At 36.1% G+C, this 20,972-nt stretch overlaps 6 protein-coding genes and 1 non-coding gene across 8 annotated transcripts; 3 read left to right on the forward strand and 4 right to left on the reverse strand.

The window, feature by feature from the left end:
• Positions 1-437: 437 nt before the first annotated feature.
• On the reverse strand, positions 438-5,829 carry LOC105968919 (apoptosis inhibitor 5-like protein API5). The gene is made up of 16 exons (XM_012993617.2): positions 5,325-5,829; positions 5,024-5,188; positions 4,702-4,801; positions 4,513-4,578; positions 3,931-4,028; positions 3,736-3,810; positions 3,394-3,543; positions 2,969-3,034; positions 2,821-2,886; positions 2,404-2,514; positions 2,127-2,213; positions 1,927-2,033; positions 1,564-1,678; positions 1,401-1,466; positions 1,195-1,304; positions 438-1,090 (listed from the first exon to the last, which is right to left on the reverse strand). Exons 1-16 carry the CDS (start codon positions 5,409-5,411, stop codon positions 859-861), a joined length of 1,701 nt encoding a protein of 566 aa, XP_012849071.1. The 5' UTR covers positions 5,412-5,829; the 3' UTR covers positions 438-858.
• Positions 5,830-5,840: 11 nt separating this feature from the next.
• Positions 5,841-8,468, reverse strand: LOC105968920 (ATP synthase F1 complex assembly factor). Its single transcript, XM_012993618.2, has 5 exons — positions 8,291-8,468; positions 7,483-7,795; positions 6,804-6,883; positions 6,658-6,716; positions 5,841-6,382 (listed from the first exon to the last, which is right to left on the reverse strand). The coding sequence occupies exons 2-5, from the start codon at positions 7,786-7,788 to the stop codon at positions 6,078-6,080; spliced, it is 750 nt and encodes a 249-aa protein (XP_012849072.2). The 5' UTR covers positions 7,789-7,795; positions 8,291-8,468; the 3' UTR covers positions 5,841-6,077.
• Positions 8,469-9,362: 894 nt separating this feature from the next.
• On the forward strand, positions 9,363-11,107 carry LOC105969141 (Peroxidase superfamily protein). Its single transcript, XM_012993883.2, has 3 exons — positions 9,363-9,882; positions 9,986-10,186; positions 10,478-11,107. The coding sequence occupies exons 1-3, from the start codon at positions 9,619-9,621 to the stop codon at positions 11,057-11,059; spliced, it is 1,047 nt and encodes a 348-aa protein (XP_012849337.2). The 5' UTR covers positions 9,363-9,618; the 3' UTR covers positions 11,060-11,107.
• A 144-nt stretch (positions 11,108-11,251) lies between these two features.
• On the forward strand, positions 11,252-13,189 carry LOC105968707 (D-Tyr-tRNA(Tyr) deacylase family protein). Of its 2 annotated transcripts, XM_088827466.1 has the most exons (8): positions 11,255-11,480; positions 11,585-11,676; positions 11,787-11,853; positions 12,018-12,048; positions 12,143-12,283; positions 12,520-12,545; positions 12,676-12,737; positions 12,857-13,189. In XM_088827466.1, exons 1-8 carry the CDS (start codon positions 11,280-11,282, stop codon positions 12,873-12,875), a joined length of 639 nt encoding a protein of 212 aa, XP_088683592.1. In that variant the 5' UTR covers positions 11,255-11,279; the 3' UTR covers positions 12,876-13,189. The 2 variants fall into 2 exon arrangements, with proteins under 2 accessions (XP_088683593.1, XP_088683592.1); XM_088827467.1 differs by lacking the exon at positions 12,857-13,189 and having other exon boundaries at positions 11,252-11,480; positions 12,676-12,741.
• On the reverse strand, positions 13,126-17,319 carry SNI1 (negative regulator of systemic acquired resistance (SNI1)). The gene is made up of 15 exons (XM_088827465.1): positions 16,717-17,319; positions 16,544-16,610; positions 16,317-16,410; positions 16,128-16,217; positions 15,948-16,034; positions 15,750-15,833; positions 15,491-15,572; positions 15,370-15,419; positions 15,040-15,237; positions 14,890-14,960; positions 14,732-14,801; positions 14,483-14,545; positions 13,750-13,902; positions 13,471-13,604; positions 13,126-13,394 (listed from the first exon to the last, which is right to left on the reverse strand). Exons 1-15 carry the CDS (start codon positions 16,838-16,840, stop codon positions 13,322-13,324), a joined length of 1,440 nt encoding a protein of 479 aa, XP_088683591.1. The 5' UTR covers positions 16,841-17,319; the 3' UTR covers positions 13,126-13,321.
• Positions 17,054-17,126, reverse strand: TRNAE-CUC (transfer RNA glutamic acid (anticodon CUC)). Its single transcript has one exon. It is a non-coding gene; the product is annotated as a tRNA-Glu (tRNA).
• Positions 17,320-17,548: 229 nt separating the features above from the next.
• LOC105968378 (GDSL esterase/lipase At5g45950) lies at positions 17,549-19,211 on the forward strand. Its single transcript, XM_088811676.1, has 5 exons — positions 17,549-17,880; positions 17,973-18,103; positions 18,202-18,438; positions 18,532-18,787; positions 18,881-19,211. Exons 1-5 carry the CDS (start codon positions 17,586-17,588, stop codon positions 19,066-19,068), a joined length of 1,107 nt encoding a protein of 368 aa, XP_088667802.1. The 5' UTR covers positions 17,549-17,585; the 3' UTR covers positions 19,069-19,211.
• Positions 19,212-20,972: the final 1,761 nt, after the last annotated feature.

Genomic DNA, 20,972 nt, shown 5'->3' on the forward strand with positions numbered 1-20,972 from the left:
TCCTGAAACCAATAGTCCGTTAGAACTCTATCGTAATAACGCATCCAATGCATTATACCATTGGAGTTTATAACTACGTCTCAAGGGGGTGATTGTAATTATCGATACCACAGGGACCTTAAAATTATTTAAGTATACCTCAGGGGTGTGGGTGTAATTTACCCATATTTAAAAGGAAAGTACCGCCCGGTCGGACCGTTGGATCCAACTCGAATTTAATAGATGAATTCAATTCATGGTTTACGTTTTTCTTTCCTTTTTTGCGAATATTATATGTCAAAAATAAATATATAAATAAAATAGAAGAATTAGTTCCCCCTTTTTTGAATCAAATCTCATAGTTATTTAGACTTACTAAGATAAATAAGACATTTCTGTTCAAAATATATATATATATATATATATATATATATATATATATATATATATCTCCCACATTGTCAGATTTCAACTCCAGCAGTGAATTTGTACATGCATGGATGGCATGATTTGTGAACTATCAATATACAATCCACATGGTTTTGTAGATCCTAATAAATAAAATACACCAGGTAATTTTTTACCTTTACACCATAAATCTACACACAATTACGTACACATACATATGAATGTATGTGTACCAAATAGATGGTTATCAACACACATGTATGCTTACTTGTTACCCGATGAATTTGGGTGAGTGTAGTAGCATCAAACAAACTCAATCGGCATAATCTATTCCAAATCTCACCACCGGAAAGCCAAAGAATTTAATTGGAAAAAGATCCGGCGCCAAAATTGCTCAAATGCATTGAACTCGGAACCTCGTAAATTCTGCTCTATATAAAAATAATCATTTTTTTTATAAAGAAAAGCACACTATTGAAAACCCCATCCTCTACCTCTTCCCCTGCCCCTGCCCCTCCCCCTCCCCCTTCCATGTCCACCTCGGCCCCTGCCTCTACCGCCGGAATTTCTCCCTCCGTGTGGATATGGTTGATCTTCAAATGCCCTATTAGGAAGCTGGTGGTGCTGCGTACTGCCACCTCCACGTACCTTTTTCAAAGGGTTGTTACCACCACCACTCTGTGCACCAGGAGGTCGCTTCCCTCTGTATATAAAAATAAGTCGAGATAAAAAAATTAAAAAAAAAACGATGAAAACTTGATCAGAAAGGTTACATCATCCCCTGAAAAGTACGGGATAGGAACATACCCAGTGGCAGTAGTAGTTGATGTTGATGTTGTGGAAGGTTTCACCACTTCTTTCCAAGATAAGTTAATTCTCTTGTCACCAATAAATGAAGGTGTCTTGGAGTGCAGAGGCTGAGTTATGAAAATAAAATAAAATAAAATAAATTGGCAAGGTAATCAGATATAAAAAAAACTTACTTCGTAATAATTATGTTAATTTGACTTTACCTGCGTCATAGCCAAGATGTTATTGCAAGTTCGTAACCCAGAAGTGGTGTTCTGCTTCTGTGTTTTCTGCAAATTGATTAAAAGGAAATATGTAAGTCTATCTGCATAACACACTAAATCATTGGCTTAGTAGAGAATCTGTCAGCTTCAAGTATGAACTCACAATGCTAGCCTTTGCCTCATCAGATACAGCAGCTGGCAGCGTTTTATTATGCTCGGCCATGCCCTGAGTCAACTTTTTTATGGTAACCCGGGCTAGGTCTTCAACACAAGTCAGTCTGTGGCATAACACACTGTAAATTTCAAACTAAACGAAGATGGAGACCACAGTAATGCAAGAGAATTTAAACATAAATAAAGAAACTACATTATGACCGTAAATGTCAATTTATTTCTGATACCCGCAGAAGTTAAAAAAATATTAAAAATAATTGAAGTGATTTTTTTTCCGATTAAACTATTTTATTCAAATAAATTTGAAGGTAAAAGACTTAGTCAAGATATCATATGTGCAAGATAAACTCACCGCTCAGAGAAATCTTTGTACTGGTCTGAGAAGTCTTCCCCAAGCCTATCAGATGGTTGCCCAGTCACGATTTTGTAACCACATAAGCTATTAGTGGCGTTTGGTGTCTGTCAAACAATGGAAGGAGAATCGGTTATGAACATGTAATTTGGCGTAGAAGACATTTGGATTTATATGTATGATAAGGAAACACTTATAACCTTGTGAGCTAAATGATGGAATGAGTATAGCAAGCACTCCACATAAGTGAAGTTCATCTCTTCTGCTTTTCTTCGAGGCATGGTCTTCTGAAACAACAACAGATAAGTTAGTAAGTGATATATATGCACAGCAAATACCACAGTAGGTTATAATACAAAATTTCTTTCGATGTTGGTGGATATTGAAATCAGTCCGTTTTTTAAATCTTAAATGTATATACGAAAGGCACACTAGACACTGCATCGTTCATGCATAAAATATAAGTCCTGAACTTGCCTTTAAGAGCAGAACAACAGCAGGGAGAATTTGTCTCGAGTCTTGTGGGGAGGTGTAAGGCGAACCCTCAGCAAGGTCTTTAAGAAGGTCCACTTTTCGTTCTTCAGGGAGCTGATGAGCGAAGAGCAGTCATATGACTCAAATATCTAAATCAATATAGTACCCATTCACATTTGCTTCTGAGGGTTTAACTGTCCAATAATAAGCAAAGAGCAAAACCCGTACTTCATGATTTCAAATCTAGCTTAAAGACTAGAAAATTGCATCCTGAATTCCATGTCAGTTGGGATGATTGTATTCCAAAGGAACAAAAATGGAAATGCTTTTAACTTTTTTGGTGTATCACGAGAATATCCAGTCGCTAACTAATGAGCAAATTGAGTATATGTACAGATCGGAGAAGTGCAATATATGTACCTCGTCGAAAACTGGAAAAATGTGCTTGTTTAAATAGTTGAAAAACTTGCTATTAGATGCACCCCGCTGCAAGTGATTCAAAAATCAGCTAAACTAACTTAGTTTAGATTGACAATAAAGGAGAAGAAGGAACACGCATGATTTGAACCTCAAAAAATGGAAGTGCCGTAAATAGGCACGAAATCAATCGAGCAATATGATCTCCATCTGTAACCTGCATTTGGATATAAAAATGAGATTTGTAAATCAACCGTCCCAACAAAAGAAAGGAAGAAAAAAAGCAGATCGAAGGTGGGAAAACACACGTCCTTCTCGGTCTAACTGAGTAGCTTAACCCTACCTTTATGTATTAAAATATTTCTAACGAAATCCATGAACAACAATATTAAAACAAAATCAGAACTAATCATGCCAAGAATCGAAGCAGAATAAAAATTGGACAATGCAGTATTAGGGATGTAACTATTTAACAAAGTAAGGAAAGATCATGGTTCCACTTTTCAATTCAAAATTACTTAGATATCCTTCCCCCACGAGAATCTCCCATATACACCAAGAGAAAATGAAACTCACACTAAATTGGGCATCTAGATCAGCTTGGCCTTCAATAATTTCAAGAAGTTCTTGTATCCGCTCTGGAGGAGCTTTCTGGCCAAACATGCTCAAGCTTTTCAAGAAATCCATAAACATCTTAAATTCTGCTCCAGTGACATCTTGTAGGCTCTGCATATTTCATTTCAGATAGTCATGCACTTTATTAATTACCATATCTACTTGAGATTGACATATCGAGCCAGTTTCTTTTCATTTTTTATTTTATTTTGCCTGATGGGAAAATGACCATTTAGAAAGAAAAAAAACAGTATCCCGTGCCACTTCCTGAAAGAAAGGAAAAGAGAAGAAACATAAGCTTACCTTTTTTATCAAATCAGTTATGTGCCTTTCCATTTGCTCCGGGGGCCTTAAGAGCTCAGTTTTAAGTGGAAAAACCTGAAGTAAAGATTAAGGTAAGGACAAACCACGACACAGCCAGGAACTCATTTTCGAAAATGGACAAACGAGGCATGCACTGTAACAATTTCCAAGGAATTCGAATATCAGTCATCCCACCTTGTCTCTAATGAAAAGTAAGGTCCTCTCACGTAGACTTTCATCTGCTATCTGCTCATCTACACTCTCTATATGTTTAAATAGGGCATCCAAAGAATCTGTATAAACAATGCACAAACTATATAGTCTCAACAATAGACGAAAAAAGGAGCAAATTTAAATTTAGAGGTGCGGATCACACCCTCCAGTTACCAAGATATTATATAATTTGATATAGATTCATTTTACTGAATAAAATAAAATGTAATATAAGACTTCACAAAAAACAGAGTTTTTTTTTTCAATAAGAACAGGAGAAAAGAACTATAATCAAAATAAAACTTGTTTTCAATCAAGTCACATAATTATGAGTTTGTTCTCAGAGACAGAAATTGTAACATATCAGCATGCTTCATTATTATGAAATAAAAGTAATAACAAAGAACAAAGTTAAGTACACCTATCCTTGCACTTTTAAAAAATCAGTTTCTAAAAGTCATCAAATTACTTGATATGTGACTTGAACATAGAAAAACCCAAAAACATAGCAAGATGAGAAAATCATAGAATTACTACTGCATATTTCAGCGATCAGTAAACTACCTCGAACATCCTGCCTCAATAAGGACAGAAGTGCTTTATGCACAGCATCACGCTCCACATTTTCCTCTGCAAAGAGAAGAATAAAATCGTAAAGGATAAATCTGTATTAAATAAATGGCTTTACTTTACTAACAATGCAATCATCTCTCGAAATATTCACATTCTTAAGAGACTCAGAACACTTAATACCAGCAGTGAGGAGTTGTGCGAGAATGTCAACAATTTTAGACAGATGCTGTGGTGTATCCTTGCAGAAAAGAGGAAGCCCACGAATCGCTTGCACACGAATCTGAAAATGTGATTAACCGAAGAATTGTATTAACACGTATTATACATTGTATTAATCTTCATTTAGGTATAAGCAAACTTCACACTGATAACTGAACTTGAACCACCAATCTAAAACCTTATTTCATGCCATAAAAAGTTCGAAGTCTGAAGCATCTATCAACAGATAATATGAAACATTGGAAACAAGTAAATGCTGGGGTAAAGAAAAAAAAAAGCCAACCCCTAATTCTTCAGCTTCACACAAATCAAGATGCGCATCGACTGCCTTATCCGAAAGTCCAGGAAAGTACTTGAAGAATCGAGGGATTAGCTGCGCAGCTAATTGCCTTGCTTTCACACTGCTACTCTTTCCCGCCTTAATAATGTTTTCATAATCCTCAGCATGCTGTTCACACCATTGGAAATCACACTAAAATTAACTTCCGAATCACGAAATTTTCCTAAAATTAAAGATCAAACACTGGAACCCTAGAAGCGAAGCGAAGGGGGAAAAAACGAGGAGGAAGGATAGAATTAGGGACCTGGGACTTGTCTTTGACTTCGTTGAGGCGTTCACCATACACGTAGAGCTTCCCGATGTCCTTCGCTTCGTCGGAGACGTCTGCCATTGCTCCCGGTGCGCGCGTGTGGAGAGAAAGTGAAAAGCCCCGCCTATAAATACGAAAATACTTTGGCAGGTGGTGTATGGGTTACGTTATATGTTTAAACTTTAAAGTGATGAGTGAGAGAGTTTAGGAGAGAGAGAGAGAGAGAGAGAGAGAGATAGCTCCGAGTTGACTCGGTCCAGAGTTATTTGCTTTTAGGGATTTGTTGCAGCGAGTCAGTAACCAGTAGATAAAGAACTGAAGACTGGATTACTAACGGGTACGGATCCGAATTACTAATCCATTACCCATGAACTAATCTGCCAAATTAAATTACTGCAAATCTCTTTTATTTTTTCTATTTTTTAAAATAGATTATCTAAATATTTCAGGACATGCATTTTACTAACATTAACCATAAGTAAACAAGTACTGCCGATCTAACCTGTAGAATCAAAAGAATTCGAAGTTTTAGCTGCGTCGAATGGAACATTTAAGAACATATTCATGTTCGTGTACAACCCAAGAGTACTAACCGTTGGTTAGTCGAGTTTCCAACACCTCGAAATAAAATCAATAATAATGTAAAACAAGATTGGAAATAAAGAAAAGGGTTTCTCTTCAGTCTTTTTATTCATCTTCACTTCACCTAGCTCCAAAAAAAAAAAAAAAAAAAAAATCTGTCTTGGATTACAACATGGGCATCTCCAAGGCTTGCAAGACGTCTTTGAACTCAAAGTCACGTGTTTGTTTGTTGAAACGCTCGACTAGCTTATACCTAACATCATTCAGGTAAAAAGATTGTGCAGTTTCTAGAAGCCACTTTGCCTCTGCATCACTCAGCTTGCTAGTGAGCACGATGTCGCCACGAATAAGCACCATATCTTTGCTATCTGCAAATTCTTTGTAGAAAGTAGCAGTCATGTATGGAGAAGCTTGCGTTCCTCTTGCTTTATAATCTTCAAGACCCGTGAAAAGCATGTGCGGCATCTGAACTGTAAGACAAAGATTTTCGTTGAATAAAAAAAAATCAGGATTTCGACATTTTTTCCTCATCCCCATACGATAAAATATATATCATGACTTAACCAACATAAGCATTCTAAGATGGTCATGTTATTTATATAAAGTTTTCTAAGATTTCAATTAGCCATAAGTTCCAGATAGATTCAAATATTAGGCCAAAGTTGGGTACTTCAGCATTCAGCAAATCCTACCATTACATACGTTACGAAAATTGGGGAAAGAAAAAAAAGTTGATGCTCTTAACCTTGCACAAACATTGTCGTGTAACCACTTCCTTTCCACAATGGAATCACAAAATAACGGCTGTAAACAAATAGAAAAAGAATGTCAATTTATTTTTTAGGAAGAACTACAAGAAAAAATCGAAAAATAAGGTAGAGTGCTACCAACCAATCTGCAGTTCTCTGATCCAACAGGTAGTACAATTTGGCTTTCATCGATAGGCCAATATGACCCCTTCCCAAGTGAAACTGAGAAAACAACAATTAAGAACGGCATACTAAAAGCAAACACATGTCCGAAATACAAAAGTAAGATGGATAAATATCTATATGAACTCCACTCTGGTGATATATGACTCAAGACTAAAGCATATATAGAATAGAATAAAATACAAACAGTTAAATTTGGAGACACCTGTCTTCATAACAGAATAAAATGCTTAAGTTGATAATGTTTCAACTAATATTTTCCTAAAGCCCCACCCAATGTTTAGCTTTTAGATTTCCCGACTCGGGATCTGTGAACACATGGAAAGCATAGAGGATCCATTTTTTTTAAATTTAGCAACTAGGGATAATATGCTATCTGAGTACGATTCATGAGCAGAAAACGGTTAAATATTTAAACAAGGCGATTGCTTCCTTAAGTAACACGAAAAATTAGAAGTGGCTAGAGTGATGTGGTCAACATTAACACATGAAATGTAATGTTCAGGCATAAGCAGATTTCTGAGCAACTAATATGCTTTCAGAACGAAGGGTAAATATACAAGTGCGGGGTGAAAATAAAGACACGAGAGAGTGGTGGAATAGAAATCGCAATGCACAATAGTTTAAGGAAAACATACATCATCCCAAATGTCAGCAAGTTCTTCGGGAGACTTGGTCTTAGCCCTGGCAACATCAATAATTGACTCCAAAGGCTTTGGCTGCAAGGGTGTGAACCCTGTTGCAAAACTCATCGTCCTGCACAACCCCAATTTCAAGAAATTGCTCGGAACTGATATCTTATGTGAATTCTCAAACTGTCTTTGCAGAACAGATATGGTGCTAAAACATTGTTTCGTGATCATAGAAGAACATGAAGCATCACGACAGAGATATCCTGCCGAAGAAAAAGCCCTCCTCGTAACTTTGGACACCAAACGATACATAATTTATCTGCAATATACCAGTTAAGAAATAACATCAATCAGAGTGAAAAAAACTGTTGGATTTTGCATTTCCAAGAAAATGCCAAAACAAATACATACATTTACTCCAGCAAAAATCTTAACCTGCAATATGAAAATAATATGTATTCCGAGATGTCACTAAACGAAGTAACTGCGAGCTCGATTGATTCTATTTCAAATTGCACATAATCAATTTGTGTGCATATGGAATAAATTTCAGCGATCGTGGTTTGATGAGCTAATTAGAGTTCACTGAGGACTTTTATCGAACAGTTGGTGAACGGATTTCCAAAAAAGGTTCGCATCTTCTCAGGAATCGATGAACCAAAATTCCAGTTATTCCCAGTAAATTGAACGATTATACATTACACCAAACAAGCAAGATTTTCCGATTCATGATACAGGTGAATCATGTACGCGAAGTAATGAACTTTTGGGTGAAATTGTGCCGTACATTATGTAGTGGAGGATTGAGTTTCACCTGATCTTAGCCGATGAACGAGGATTCTTCGATTGATTCCAAGATTTGATTAGAGTGGCATGAAGATGAAAACCAAGGAAACTCAGCTCCAACTGAATTCGGCCGAGCTTTTGCTCCGCTTAGAAATTCCTCAACTCCAGGATTTCCAAATAAGTTCTATTATTATTATTATTATTATTATTATTATTATTATTATTATTATTATTATTATTAGGGCCAAGTCTAATAATAAGAGTTGACGGGCTTTGACCCGAACATGTTTCCAATAGTCTAAGATCAATAATGGGCCGCTTTCAAATGTTGGGCCCAAATAAAACAAAGAGCCTATAAAGTTATCCCTTAATACTTTTTTGTTACTTATAAAGTGATATATCCATCTAACTTTTAGCTAATAATTGAAGTTATACATATAAAATTGATCACAATATCTTTTTGATAATTATATGAATTAATCGGTGGAGTGCACTACAAATGTTACATTGCAAAACAAAATGTAGAGCACTAGCTTACATTTACAACCCATGCATGACAACAATAAAGTCAAACAATTGTCCCGCAAGGGAGCAAATGCGCCTGTGTCAATTGACTCAAGTTCGAATTTCTCTGTCAACGGCTGAATGACACTTGTCACATATAGTTAGTCTAGAGTAATTTATGCTTCTCGTATGGTTTACTCAGTGCACCCATATGGTTGGCTGTAGGTTCGCTAGGTACCAAAAAAAATGAAATGAAAATCAGCATTTGTTCATAGAAAAATTGTTAGTTCAAAATTAAAAGTATAGAAAGGACTTTGGTCCACAACTTTTATTGTTCTAAAAAGCAAAATCTCCACTCACAAAAAAAAAAAGAAAAAGGAAAATAAATAAGAAGGGGAAATTGAATGAGAAAGATTGCATGGTGAGAGAGAGAGGGAAAGCAACATATGATAATATATGAGATTAAAAGGGGTATGTGCCTTAGTTGAATGTGAGATGGATGGCCCAATTGCACTTGCACATGCTCTGCATTTAAGGAAGGCCCTTACTTTTATCTTATTATTATTATTAATATTATTGCCCCTTCTCCTATTGCGTGACAATATTCATTCTTGCATTCTATAATTTTATTCTTGCATTCGATATGTAGATAATAAAACAAATAAATAAATAAATAAATAAAGCCAGTGTGTTATATATGTGTGAAGTAAATAGAAGGCTTCACGGGAGTTGATTCACTCTATTTAAGACAGGAAAACAAAACCAAGTGGAGGAACAAAGTATTCATTTTTGTTGGCATATTTTTTCCACCTATCAACTGTTAGCTTGCTAACTTGTCCTAAAGCTGTCACCATGTCTTATTTCTCCTCTCCTCCTCCTCCAATTCTCACATTCTTCATCTTTCTTCTCTCACTACTCTCTCTCTCCTTATCCAATCCTGCTCTAACCACCACTCCCAAAGTTAGCGCCAGGTATCAATTATCGGTCGATTACTATGCTAAGAAATGCCCACAGCTTGATCAACTCGTAGCTTCCGTTACTTCACAGCAGTTCCAAGAAGCCCCAATTTCCGGGCCCGCCACTATTCGACTCTTCTTCCACGACTGCTTCGTCGAAGTAAATAAAAATATTTACTTTTTTTTTTTTCTTAATCATCTCTTTTCTCCAAGTTTTTTTTTAAAGTATTGATGTTGTTCTTGTATTTGATTTAAAAAAAAAGGGGTGTGATGCATCGATATTGATTTCGTCGAAACCGGGAAATAAAGAATTAGCTGAAAGAGATGCAGAGGAAAACAAGGATATGGCACCAGATGCTTATGACAGCATAAACAAGGCTAAGTCATTGGTTGAGAGCAAGTGCCCTGGAGTTGTGTCCTGTGCCGACATTCTTGCCATTGCAGCCAGAGATTTTGTCCATTTGGTTACTCTCTCTCTCTCTCTCTCTCTCTCTCTCTCTCTCTCTCTCAAGTGGCTAATTAACAATAAGTTAGTGTCAGGAATCACGAGATTGATTCATAATCATTAGGGATTGTGAATTTGTGATTAATAAGATGAATCCAACAAAAGTCTTTTGTTTTTCTGATTGTCTCTATTTTTCAACTGCAGATAGGGACAGAGAGTGATCATCAACACTTTATTTAATTAAACATGACTTAATTTAATTACTCGTGACAATTTTTTTTTATTTTCTTTTTATTATTTTTTTGTCAAGGCTGGAGGTCCATATTATCAAGTGAAGAAAGGGAGATGGGACGGAAAACTTTCGATGGCGTCTCGAGTTCAATCCAATCTTCCACGATCAAACTCAACCGTCGACGAACTTATCAAGCTCTTCAAGTCGAAAGGGTTAACAATCGAAGACCTAGTTATCCTCTCCGGGGCCCACACCATAGGTTTCGCGCACTGCAAGCACTTTGTGAGCCGGTTATACGACTACAAAGGCACGAAGCAACCCGATCCTTCGGTCGATCCAAGACTGCTCAAGGCACTCAAAATGTCGTGCCCGAACTACGGAGGGAATACGGATATCGTGGCGCCGTTTGATGTGACGACTCCGTTCTCGTTCGACAACGCTTATTACGGGAATTTGGAGGCTAAAATGGGATTGCTTGCTTCTGATCAAGCACTGTTTCTTGATCCTAGGACTAGTGGTTTGGTTCAGACAATGGCTAAGGATAAGCAGAAGTTCTTTCAAGCGTTTGCTTTGGCTATGGAGAAAATGGGATCTATTGGTGTTAAGAGAGGGAGAAGGCATGGGGAGAACAGAAAAGATTGTAGTGTGCATATGGGATGATAATTAATTATTTATTATTAAGTTTATTATTCAATTTTCTTTTAATTAGTTTCCTAGATTCTTTTTTTTTTTTTGTAATTCTGATTAATTTCTAGTCATTTGTTAAAAATAAAAAAATAAAATAAAAACACCGCAATTGATCGACCCGGCCCGGCCCGGCCCATTTACTATGAAAATAAAAGGAGAAAAAAACAGGGGAGTCCAATTAGTAATACGTACCATGTGTTCAATTGATTTTGGGATTATGCAATTCCAGCAGCGGATAACATTTAACCGTGAAACCAAACAGCGCCCACTTTTCCCAGGCCGATCTGCTATTGTACGCCATAAGCGCACCAATCGTGTTAGCTTCGGAAGAAGGAAGCAAACGATCGTAGCAATGAGGGCCGTGGTTCAGCGCGTCGCCTCCGCCAGCGTCGAGGTCTGCGTAACGATGCGTGCAATTGCAAACATTTGCGCTCAAAAGGTCTGTGTATTTTTCTTCGTTTACGATAGCTCACGCGCGTGAGAATGGCGGTGTTGCAGGTGGAAGGCCGTACGGTGTCGGCGATCGGACCGGGTCTGCTTGTCCTCGTCGGCCTTCATGAGACCGATGTTGAATCCGACGCTGAATACATGTATGTATGTATGTATGTATGTATAAATCGAAAAGTTGATTTTATTTTTTAAATTTTTATTTTTATCAGTTGGTGAGTGAATCTTCTGTTGTAACTTTGTTTGGTTGCAGATGTCGCAAAGTGCTGAACATGAGATTGTATCCAAATGATAATACCGGAAAAACCTGGGACCAAAATGTAATTTCTTCATCACCTTTTTTCTCTTCATTTCTGTTATTTGCTGATTTCAGAAAAGAAATATCTGTTCTATTTTCATTGTTTGATTAACCAAAAATGAAATATAACAACACTATGCTATTGCTTAAACGATCAACGTTTGTGGCTTTAATGCTTGTTAACAGGTTATGCAAAGAAATTATGAAGTTCTGTTAGGTAACATCTTCTGTCACATACTTTACCCTTCTTTTCTACCTAAACGGCTAGTTTCGTTAGTTATGGGCTAATGGGATGGTTTTATTTGGTGCAGTGAGTCAGTTCACATTATATGGGGTATTAAAAGGAAACAAACCCGATTTTCACGTGGCGATGCCTCCCGATGCAGCAAAAACATTTTATGCGTCACTGGTCGAAAAATTTCAGAAATCATACAGGATCGATGCAGTAAAAGGTGATTTGCCGTTTTCATCTCTCTCTAAGTGTGAAATTTGCCTGTCTTTGTGGATCGCCTTTACAGAGACAATACTTATATATTCTTCTTTAAAGATTGCGAGCGTAGCTATTGAAGTGAGACTCAGACATGCAGAATTTAGATTACTGTAAATCATAAAAAAAATGTGTTACACTCTCAAAATTTGAAAATATTCATACATGCTAATCATTGATTAATGTATTATTTATGTGCAGATGGTGTGTTTGGAGCAATGATGAAAGTGAGATTTCTCATAACTTCGTATTTTTTGGTTATTTCATGATTTACACTTTACAGTCGGTGAGACTGGAGTTACAACACTCTGAACTTGGGGGGGGTTTAACCCCTTTTTATATTTTTCTCATCTGAAGGTTAACTTGGTCAATGATGGTCCAGTAACAATGCAGCTCGATTCATGCGGGCAATCATCCAAGTGAGTTCATACCCAGCTAGACCCAGTGTTTTTGTGTTCTATGTAATATATTTTACTGCAAAAACATATCTCATATTACTGGAATGTCTATATCTAATGTATTGCTTATGTTGTTTCAGGAATACAAATGGTGTGTAGTAGAAGGATCCTAACTAACTTCATTGGTAACTGGGAGAAACATATCAAAGTTGGAAATCTGCTTGATTTAACGTATACAGCCGAACACGAACTGATTTAAGAAGTCAAACTTATGAAAGGAAAAGGATACGATGAATCTCATTTTCATGTGTTCTATTATGGTAATGTGTTCTCTCGGTCGTTTTCAAATATCAGAGGCGCAAACACAATCAAAATATTAGATTGAATACCACATTACTAAGAACAGATGTTATGAGCAGAATAACTTACGTTGAGTTATCAATGATGATATTTGTTTGGTTTTAGTGACAAAAGAGACAGATACTCACATGTAGATTCTTGAGATATGTTACCTGTACACCATAGAATATCTACACTCAACTACACCAGGTTCGCTTACCATTGTCAGAATTCTAATGGGCAAATCTTAACTACAATTGAAGTCACTACATTTTTGCTGAGAGAATGGCAGCAGCTGTAAACAATGCTTCCTTGCTGCAGCACAACATCTCAGTGTCCCTGCACATCGAATTATCCGTGTTACCAAATAATAGAAAATTGAAGTGAAAATGCACGATCAATGTGTGAAACTTACGGATCTTCTTTTCTGAGAGAGGTAAAAGCAGATACTAAGTTTTTGCAAATTTCATGTAGAGAGTTGCTTTTGACATGTTCAACCGTAACGGAAACTCCTCCAGAGACTTGTTGATAGAACAGCGCCAAATATGCCTAGAAAATAGATTTGATGTCAGAGCTCATTGAAATTTTCTATGTTTCCTTTGAAAGAGAAGCACGGGCTGCAGAAAATCATATCATAACGCATTTTGAACTGAAGGAAAAATGAGTTTTATCTTCAAGAGAGAAGTGTACTCACCTGGAAAGCATAGGCCAAGAGCAATTGAACTACCTCTGAACTAATCTTTTTAATGATACTTTTAGTGATGTTGCTGTTGGACAAGCACTTCAAAACTCCATCAAAATTCTCGGTTTTGACTGCACCACTTGATCTCCTAGTTTGAACAGAATACTGCAGCAGATACCAGAAAGGATTATTGCAGATTATTTCAAGAGGTTACTGGTGGTTGTTAAATACCATAAAACTATTGCGTTGAATTGTGAGGGTGTGATTATTTTAGAGCTGACTTGAACATCTAACATTCTATAAACCTCTGATCAGGATTAACTCCTTTGAGTAACAGAATATGAATGAAAGAAAATTAAAATATAACATAGGTCATGAATTAAACTCGTGCTGCTCATCAGGCACTGATGACGGAATTCTTAGCACTTCTCTAAAGTTAAATTGCTTCGAAGGGATTCCGTCAAATTGGGCCAAAAAAAATAAAAGACGAGTTTTCAATATCAACATATTCCTTAGACTATTAATGATCGGGATGGTCAACACTGAGGTGTGCTAAAAGTTAACAAAAAGTTTCAATTTGGGCTCTGAACTGAAACAAAAGATATAGTTACTCTATGGCAATAGAATGCTCTAACATCAAAACTAAAGAACAAAAAGATGAAATTAGAAGACTGGGGAGAAATGGAGACAGACTGCTTCAAATTGGATCATATTCAAAATGGAGATTACCCAGCGGCCAGCATACCTTAGGAATGTATTTCTGGAAATATTGTACGATAATTTCAAGCTTCCATCTCGGATCAAAGACCTGTGAATATTTGATATTAAAATCTTGATTAAATTTAAAAACTACGATACACTACTATCTCAGTAAACTTTTGTAGTGTCAATCGACTTCTTTTTCTTTAGTTAAAAAGCTTCTTTTTCTTTGTCTGGATGAGAGAGAGAGAGAGAGAGAGAGAGAGAGAGAGAGAGAGAGAGAGAGAGAGAGCACCTGAAGAAAAGAAGGTAGGATATCATTGTTGTACATAAGTTCATCCAAAATGATCTCCATTACTGGGGTCCTGTAGTACAACCAATTGTAAATGCATTCCTTGATACTAAAATATCAGCAAATAAACAACGTCCAAAAGAAACAGAACCAAAAAGTACCTTACACCATCAGCTCTAGTTGTATGACCTTGCTGATCAGCCACTCGCCGTGATGAATCTAGCTCCATGATCTACATAATACACAAAAAAATGGTCAAGAAAAGATAATTTCTAAATATATCATCAGAAATAAATGGCTAGTGAACACACCATTAAGAGAAGTTTTTTCAGGAGATTGCAAGTAGACTTTTTCATTTCAGGTAAAGCTAATGTCGCAACACTAGAAATTCCATGCAGTAACTCCCCTGTAGAATCATCTTCTTCAGAAAATACACTCAATTGAGTCATATCACACATGATTGATAAACAGTCCTTCATTAACCCTTTGTAAATTATTTTTCTTGATCCCTGAAAAAGATTCCTAAAGAAAAATCAAAAGGATATAATAATAACACATATAAAAGAGAGGCGTTAACATGCGTAAATGTAATAGTTGTGATTATTGAAAATGAAAAAAAGGAAAATTTTTGGAAGGCATACCAGAAGCAAGTTTAGCTGTGACTCCCTCAAAATGGTCCAGTTCATAGTTTCTGCAACAACATGAGATTTTGAATAAAGGATTCTTGAAAAACCCGTCAGAAAAGAACAATGCCATTTGTACCTTGATAAGTGCAATTACGAGGCAAAAAATCTCCTTCAAGAACAGTGATGAGATACTGAAGTAGTAACATGTTCTTCAGGAACTGCAATAGGAGCATCTCTTTAGAAATACAGAAGGTTGCTACTTATGAAGATAATCTAATTACCAATGGTGAAGAAGCATCAACAAGTCAACACCAACAACCTTAAAAAATTGTCAGTTAGATTGATAGTATGCAAGTAAAAATCCTAAAAGAAAACTGTTGAAGGGAAGTAATTACGTTTGTCTCTACCGAAGCTTCCACTTCTTCAGACTTCATTTCCTCAGCCATTTTGTCAATATCTTGTATAAGAGCATGGAAACCCTGAAATTGACATTTAAACTTTCAATAGTAGCAGAAACAACGGAACTAAGGTAATATACTACTGTAAGCAAACAACAATGAACTGAATCATCAAAAAATTGCCTAATAACCAACCAATGCATCCACTGAAATACTTGAATGATTTGCAGCTTCCCTCTTCTCATTGTAACCATCCAGCCGGAAATTAAAAGGTATCCAAGCCTAAAATGCAGCAGCACATGTCAAACACAATTCAGATGATAACCTTAATTTCAAACATTTACCACTACAGTAGATAGGAGAAAGCTGAATCACCTCTTCAACAATAATTAATTCGGAGAGAACTTCTGAAGGTAAAGATGAATCTAAACACTCTCCTTTGGATAGATATACTCGAGGAAAGCACTGTAAATCAAATAAAATATTAATCAAATTTTAAAACATATTGGCCCCTAAATCTGGGAACCGAACGTCATGCATATTGCAATTGAAACAATCGAGTACCTTATCCAATTCAATGAGAAGCTGGTAACTTTCGATCATTAAATCAAGCGAATCCACATCCTTTAGAATATGAAATATGGCCTCAAACATTTTTCTGTCCAGCAAATTTGCAAATAAGAGTGTTTACGAGCAAAAATAACAAACCATATAGGCTGATTGAACTCAAAAAAACATGTACAAACAAGTTACACAATACGAATTGATAATAGCGCAATCCGAATACGTACACCGTGGGTGCGCTTCCATTATCTGGAAGAAGAGAAGCGGTTCGAACAGCTTCCAGAAAAGCAAGCCCTAACATACGGAAAACCAATCAATATCAAACGAAAAAAGAAAAAAAAAATACCTCGAAGCGTAAGAGTAAGTAAACCAAGTGAAAACGTATATATACTATACGCACGATCGTCGTTCAGGTGGGGAGAGAATTTCGAATTGTTGAAGCCGGAGGTGTCGAGAATGGCCAACGTGTTCTCTTCCATTCCCCGATTCCTGCCGTCTGCGGCGATTCTCCTTCGCCTCTCCATGTTTCCAATTTTTTTTTCCAACCCTCGCCAATTTGTGATGTTTCTGTTGTCCCCTGATTTAGAACCCTAGTTCTTCACCTCTTACTTTTTCCCGCCAAAAGGAAACCCTCGTTTTTTGTCTGATACTCATACTATTGGTCCGTTAATTGACCCAGTCACCGCTAGCGCATAGGATAAACTCCCAGAAAATAAAAATTAAAAAATAAAAAGAAATTCCGTTGCCGGGACTTGAACCCGGGTCTCTCGGGTGAGAGCCGAGTATCCTGACCAACTAGACTACAACGGATTTGTGACTGTTTACAAAATATGTTATTTTAGAATTTTCAATATTAATCATAATTATATAAGAAAATGAAGTTGCAAACACATGCAATCACTTTGGTGTGTGCAGATGTGTGGCAACAATCTATCCGATATACATATCATCAGGTGTAACATAAATTTAAGCATGAGATCTAATCAAGAAAATATTTGAAAGCATGTGTAAATTGGCTACAATTTCTGTTTAACATATAATAGCATCACAAATTAAAAATGCTTTATATCTCCATGTACTTTAACCTCGCCTTATTAGGAACAACTGACCAACTCTCTGGTGCACGACATGAATGCAATTAATTAACCATGTTTCAACCAAACACTATTGAATAACCTCCTCGGTAGCTCGTTCGACGTACAGGGAAGGGAATTCTGTTATATATTTAGTTTGAATTAAGCAACAAATTCACACATATTAATTATAATCATGTTTCCCATGAAGAAAATGAGTGTTGTAGTCACAACAATTTCCTTACTAATCATCGCTTCGTGTCTGAATAATTATGCACAAGCCACTGACTATATTCATCAGCTAAGGCTTAAGGCAGCTAAGCATAATATGACATGTGTATTAGTGTTTGGCGACTCGAGCGTTGATCCCGGGAATAACAACTATATCTCAACTTCCATCAAGAGCAACTTTTTGCCGTACGGAGAGGATTTCTTTAAAGGCCGTCCTTCCGGAAGATTCTGCAATGGAAGACTCGCCACAGACTTCATTGGTAATTAATTAGTTAAAAACAGTTCTTCGACTAAATTACGTATATACTATCGAAAGTTTTTAATTAACACGGTTTTTTTTCAATTATTACAGCGGGGGCGTTTGGTTACACGAATTTGGTGAGGGCATTTCTTGACCCTGCTATTACCAAGAAAGACTTGCTCCACGGAGTTAGTTTTGCTTCAGCAGATTCCGGTTATGATGAACTCACAGCCAATCTCTCGGTAATTAATTAGTTGTTTTTTTTTCGTAGCTAGATTAATTATGTATATATATGATTTGATTATGAAATGGGACTGAACAATAGATGTTTAACAAACAGAATGTTTTATCGATATCGAAGCAACTGGATTACTTGAGACACTACAAAATCCACCTGAGAAACATTGTTGGATCAACAAAAGAATCTGAAAAGATTGTCAAGAATTCATTATTTATACTTAGTATGGGAACAAATGATTTCCTACAAAATTACTACGTCGAGCCTACTCGTTCGCACCAGTACACCGTGGAACAATACGTGGCCTATCTGATTTCGTGCATGCGAACTGCCATCAAGGTCTATTAATTAATTAATTAATTAATCGATCATATATAAAATAAATTAATTAACTCTTAATTAATATATCCTTTTAAGTAAGAGTTATTGCAGACAATGCATTCTCTAGGCGCGAGGAAACTTGTGGTGGTCGGAGTTCCACCACTAGGGTGTATACCGCTTGTCAGGACGCTACGCGGCGAGACCAAATGCGACACCGACTTAAACAAAGTCGCGTTTTTGTTCAACTCGGAGATAAAAAGGGAACTAAAAACGATGATGGAAGGATCTACTTCGTATTCGCCTAAGAGTACTTTTTTGGATATATACAGCATCATACTAAATGCAATTGAGAAACCACAAAAATACGGTTGGTTAATAATTAATTAATTAATTAGCACATTTTTATTACATTTTTGTAGGCCTTTTTTATTATTATTAATTATATATTGATTAAATGCAGGTTTTACGGAGCCTTTGAAGGGATGCTGTGGGACAGGAACATATGAATATGGGGATACATGCAAGAATTTGAGCACGTGCCATGATCGGACAAAATATATATTCTGGGATGCTGTTCATCCCACTGAGAAAATGTACAAAATTGTTGCTGACGTGGCCGTGGAACTCATCGTGGGTTCCATTTTCTGAGTAGTACAACTGCAATTTCTTATTTATTTATTTATTTATTTATTATTTATTTATCAAAATAAGCAATCTTGAAAATAAGTGGTGGCATATGGATATTGTTTGATTGAATCTGCAGTTATGCAAAGTTTAAGGTTTTATTTCTTTGATGGGGTTGTCTAGGGTCCGAGAGGGTTGTACTTCTCGGACCATAAAAAATTTAATCTGCACCGTTAATATTAATTGATAAATGATTTTGTCCATTGATCTAATGTACATACCATGTACGACCCTAGGGTATCGTAAAAAAATGTACGCACCTAGCAAAAATCATTGTACTCCCATCATACATGGATCGTACTTCAACGAATTTACACTTTTAACCTTAACATTTAATTAGTAAATATTTACTCAATTTTTATAAACAAAATTTGATAGTTTACACTTTACACACCATGAACGAACTGGGTCGTCTTTCCCACACAGACAAAGACGCAATACAAGTATTTTCTTGGTGCCATCTCCGTTGATGGAGAAGTCCGTCAAGATATTCAAGGTTTTAGTTTGTGAACCTATTCGCCGTCTTCTTGAAAAGGTAAACGAGATTGAATATTTCCTCTTTTGTGTTTCTTTGTTGATGTTGTTGTGTAGGAATGAAAATTGATGGTAGTGGGTGGGTTCAACGGCAACTGAGAGAATTTCGAACGGGACCCCGATCTGAGCAATACCCATGGAAGGCGACAATTAGAGGTTAGTTTGGATTTTTTTTTTTTTTTAAATTCGATTAGATTTTTATTTGAACCTTAATTCAAAAAATAAATCCATGAATTAAATAGAATCAAACTGAATAACTTTGACGAACCTAATTAATGTTCGTTCTTTGGTTTCATTGATTAGAATGACGTCTCTAATGGCTGGTATTGTTTCCACATAGACATATATACTAACATGTTGTTGATAAGATTAACCATGAAAGGGATGTCCCATGATATTTCCCACATTCTTTTTATTGAGGCTAAATTCCGATCACATTTGTTTTGTTTTGAATAAACTATGGTTTTATGGTTATTGGTTCGTGCTTTTCTTGCTATATTCGACATGGTCAACTATGAATTATATTGTGTTTTTTCCAACTATGCCCAAGTGCTTCGCATTTTTCTCTGATGTTCTTGTGTAGTATATATATTCTTAAATTTTTATCTAACATATATGTGGCTAAGGCCATTCATGGAGCAACTTTTATTTAGCATACCTCTCCTTTACATTGGATTGAGTTGCCAATAAATTGATATTCTTGCATAATAAAACCACGAAAGAAAAATATTAGTACTTCAAAGTATGATACATGTCAAAATCTGTGTCTTTTAATTGTATTGAAATAAATAATATTGATTGATTTCTAAATGCTCGTGTTTTTTATTGTGTGAGCAAAGACTAGAGAGAACCAAAAATCAGTTGGAGTGAGATAATGACTCAGACCTAGGAGTTAGAAGCAAAATGTTGCAAAGAAACTATTATTTATGGTGCCAGAAGAACTGCAGAAGCGCCGCTTACCCTTCTTCAGCTCCTTCCGATGATGGTAAATACACTTATATATTGAGGTTGTTGTAAAGTATTTTTGCTTTGATAGACTTGTGGATTCTTTTTTAGAAATTATGCTTTTATTGTGCATCGCCCCAATCTTACTGAAGTTATTGAATTTATTATTTGTCTGTGCATATACAGGTGATATAGCCTAAAGAAGATCGATCGCAAGTGCAAGCTGGAGTTTTGATCCGAAACAAGACTAGAGATCCTTCTACTGATTTTAATTTGGGTTTTAATCACTTGTAGTTGTTAGGATTTTACATTAATATGTGAACTAAATTCTATGTGATAGTTTTGTGAAATGATGAGAAATTATTCAATCTGTGATAAATATTTGCAAT

This window comes from Erythranthe guttata, chromosome 13 (assembly GCF_056151865.1).
Source record: "Erythranthe guttata isolate IM_541 chromosome 13, IM_541, whole genome shotgun sequence".
Classification (NCBI taxonomy): Eukaryota; Viridiplantae; Streptophyta; class Magnoliopsida; order Lamiales; family Phrymaceae; genus Erythranthe; species Erythranthe guttata.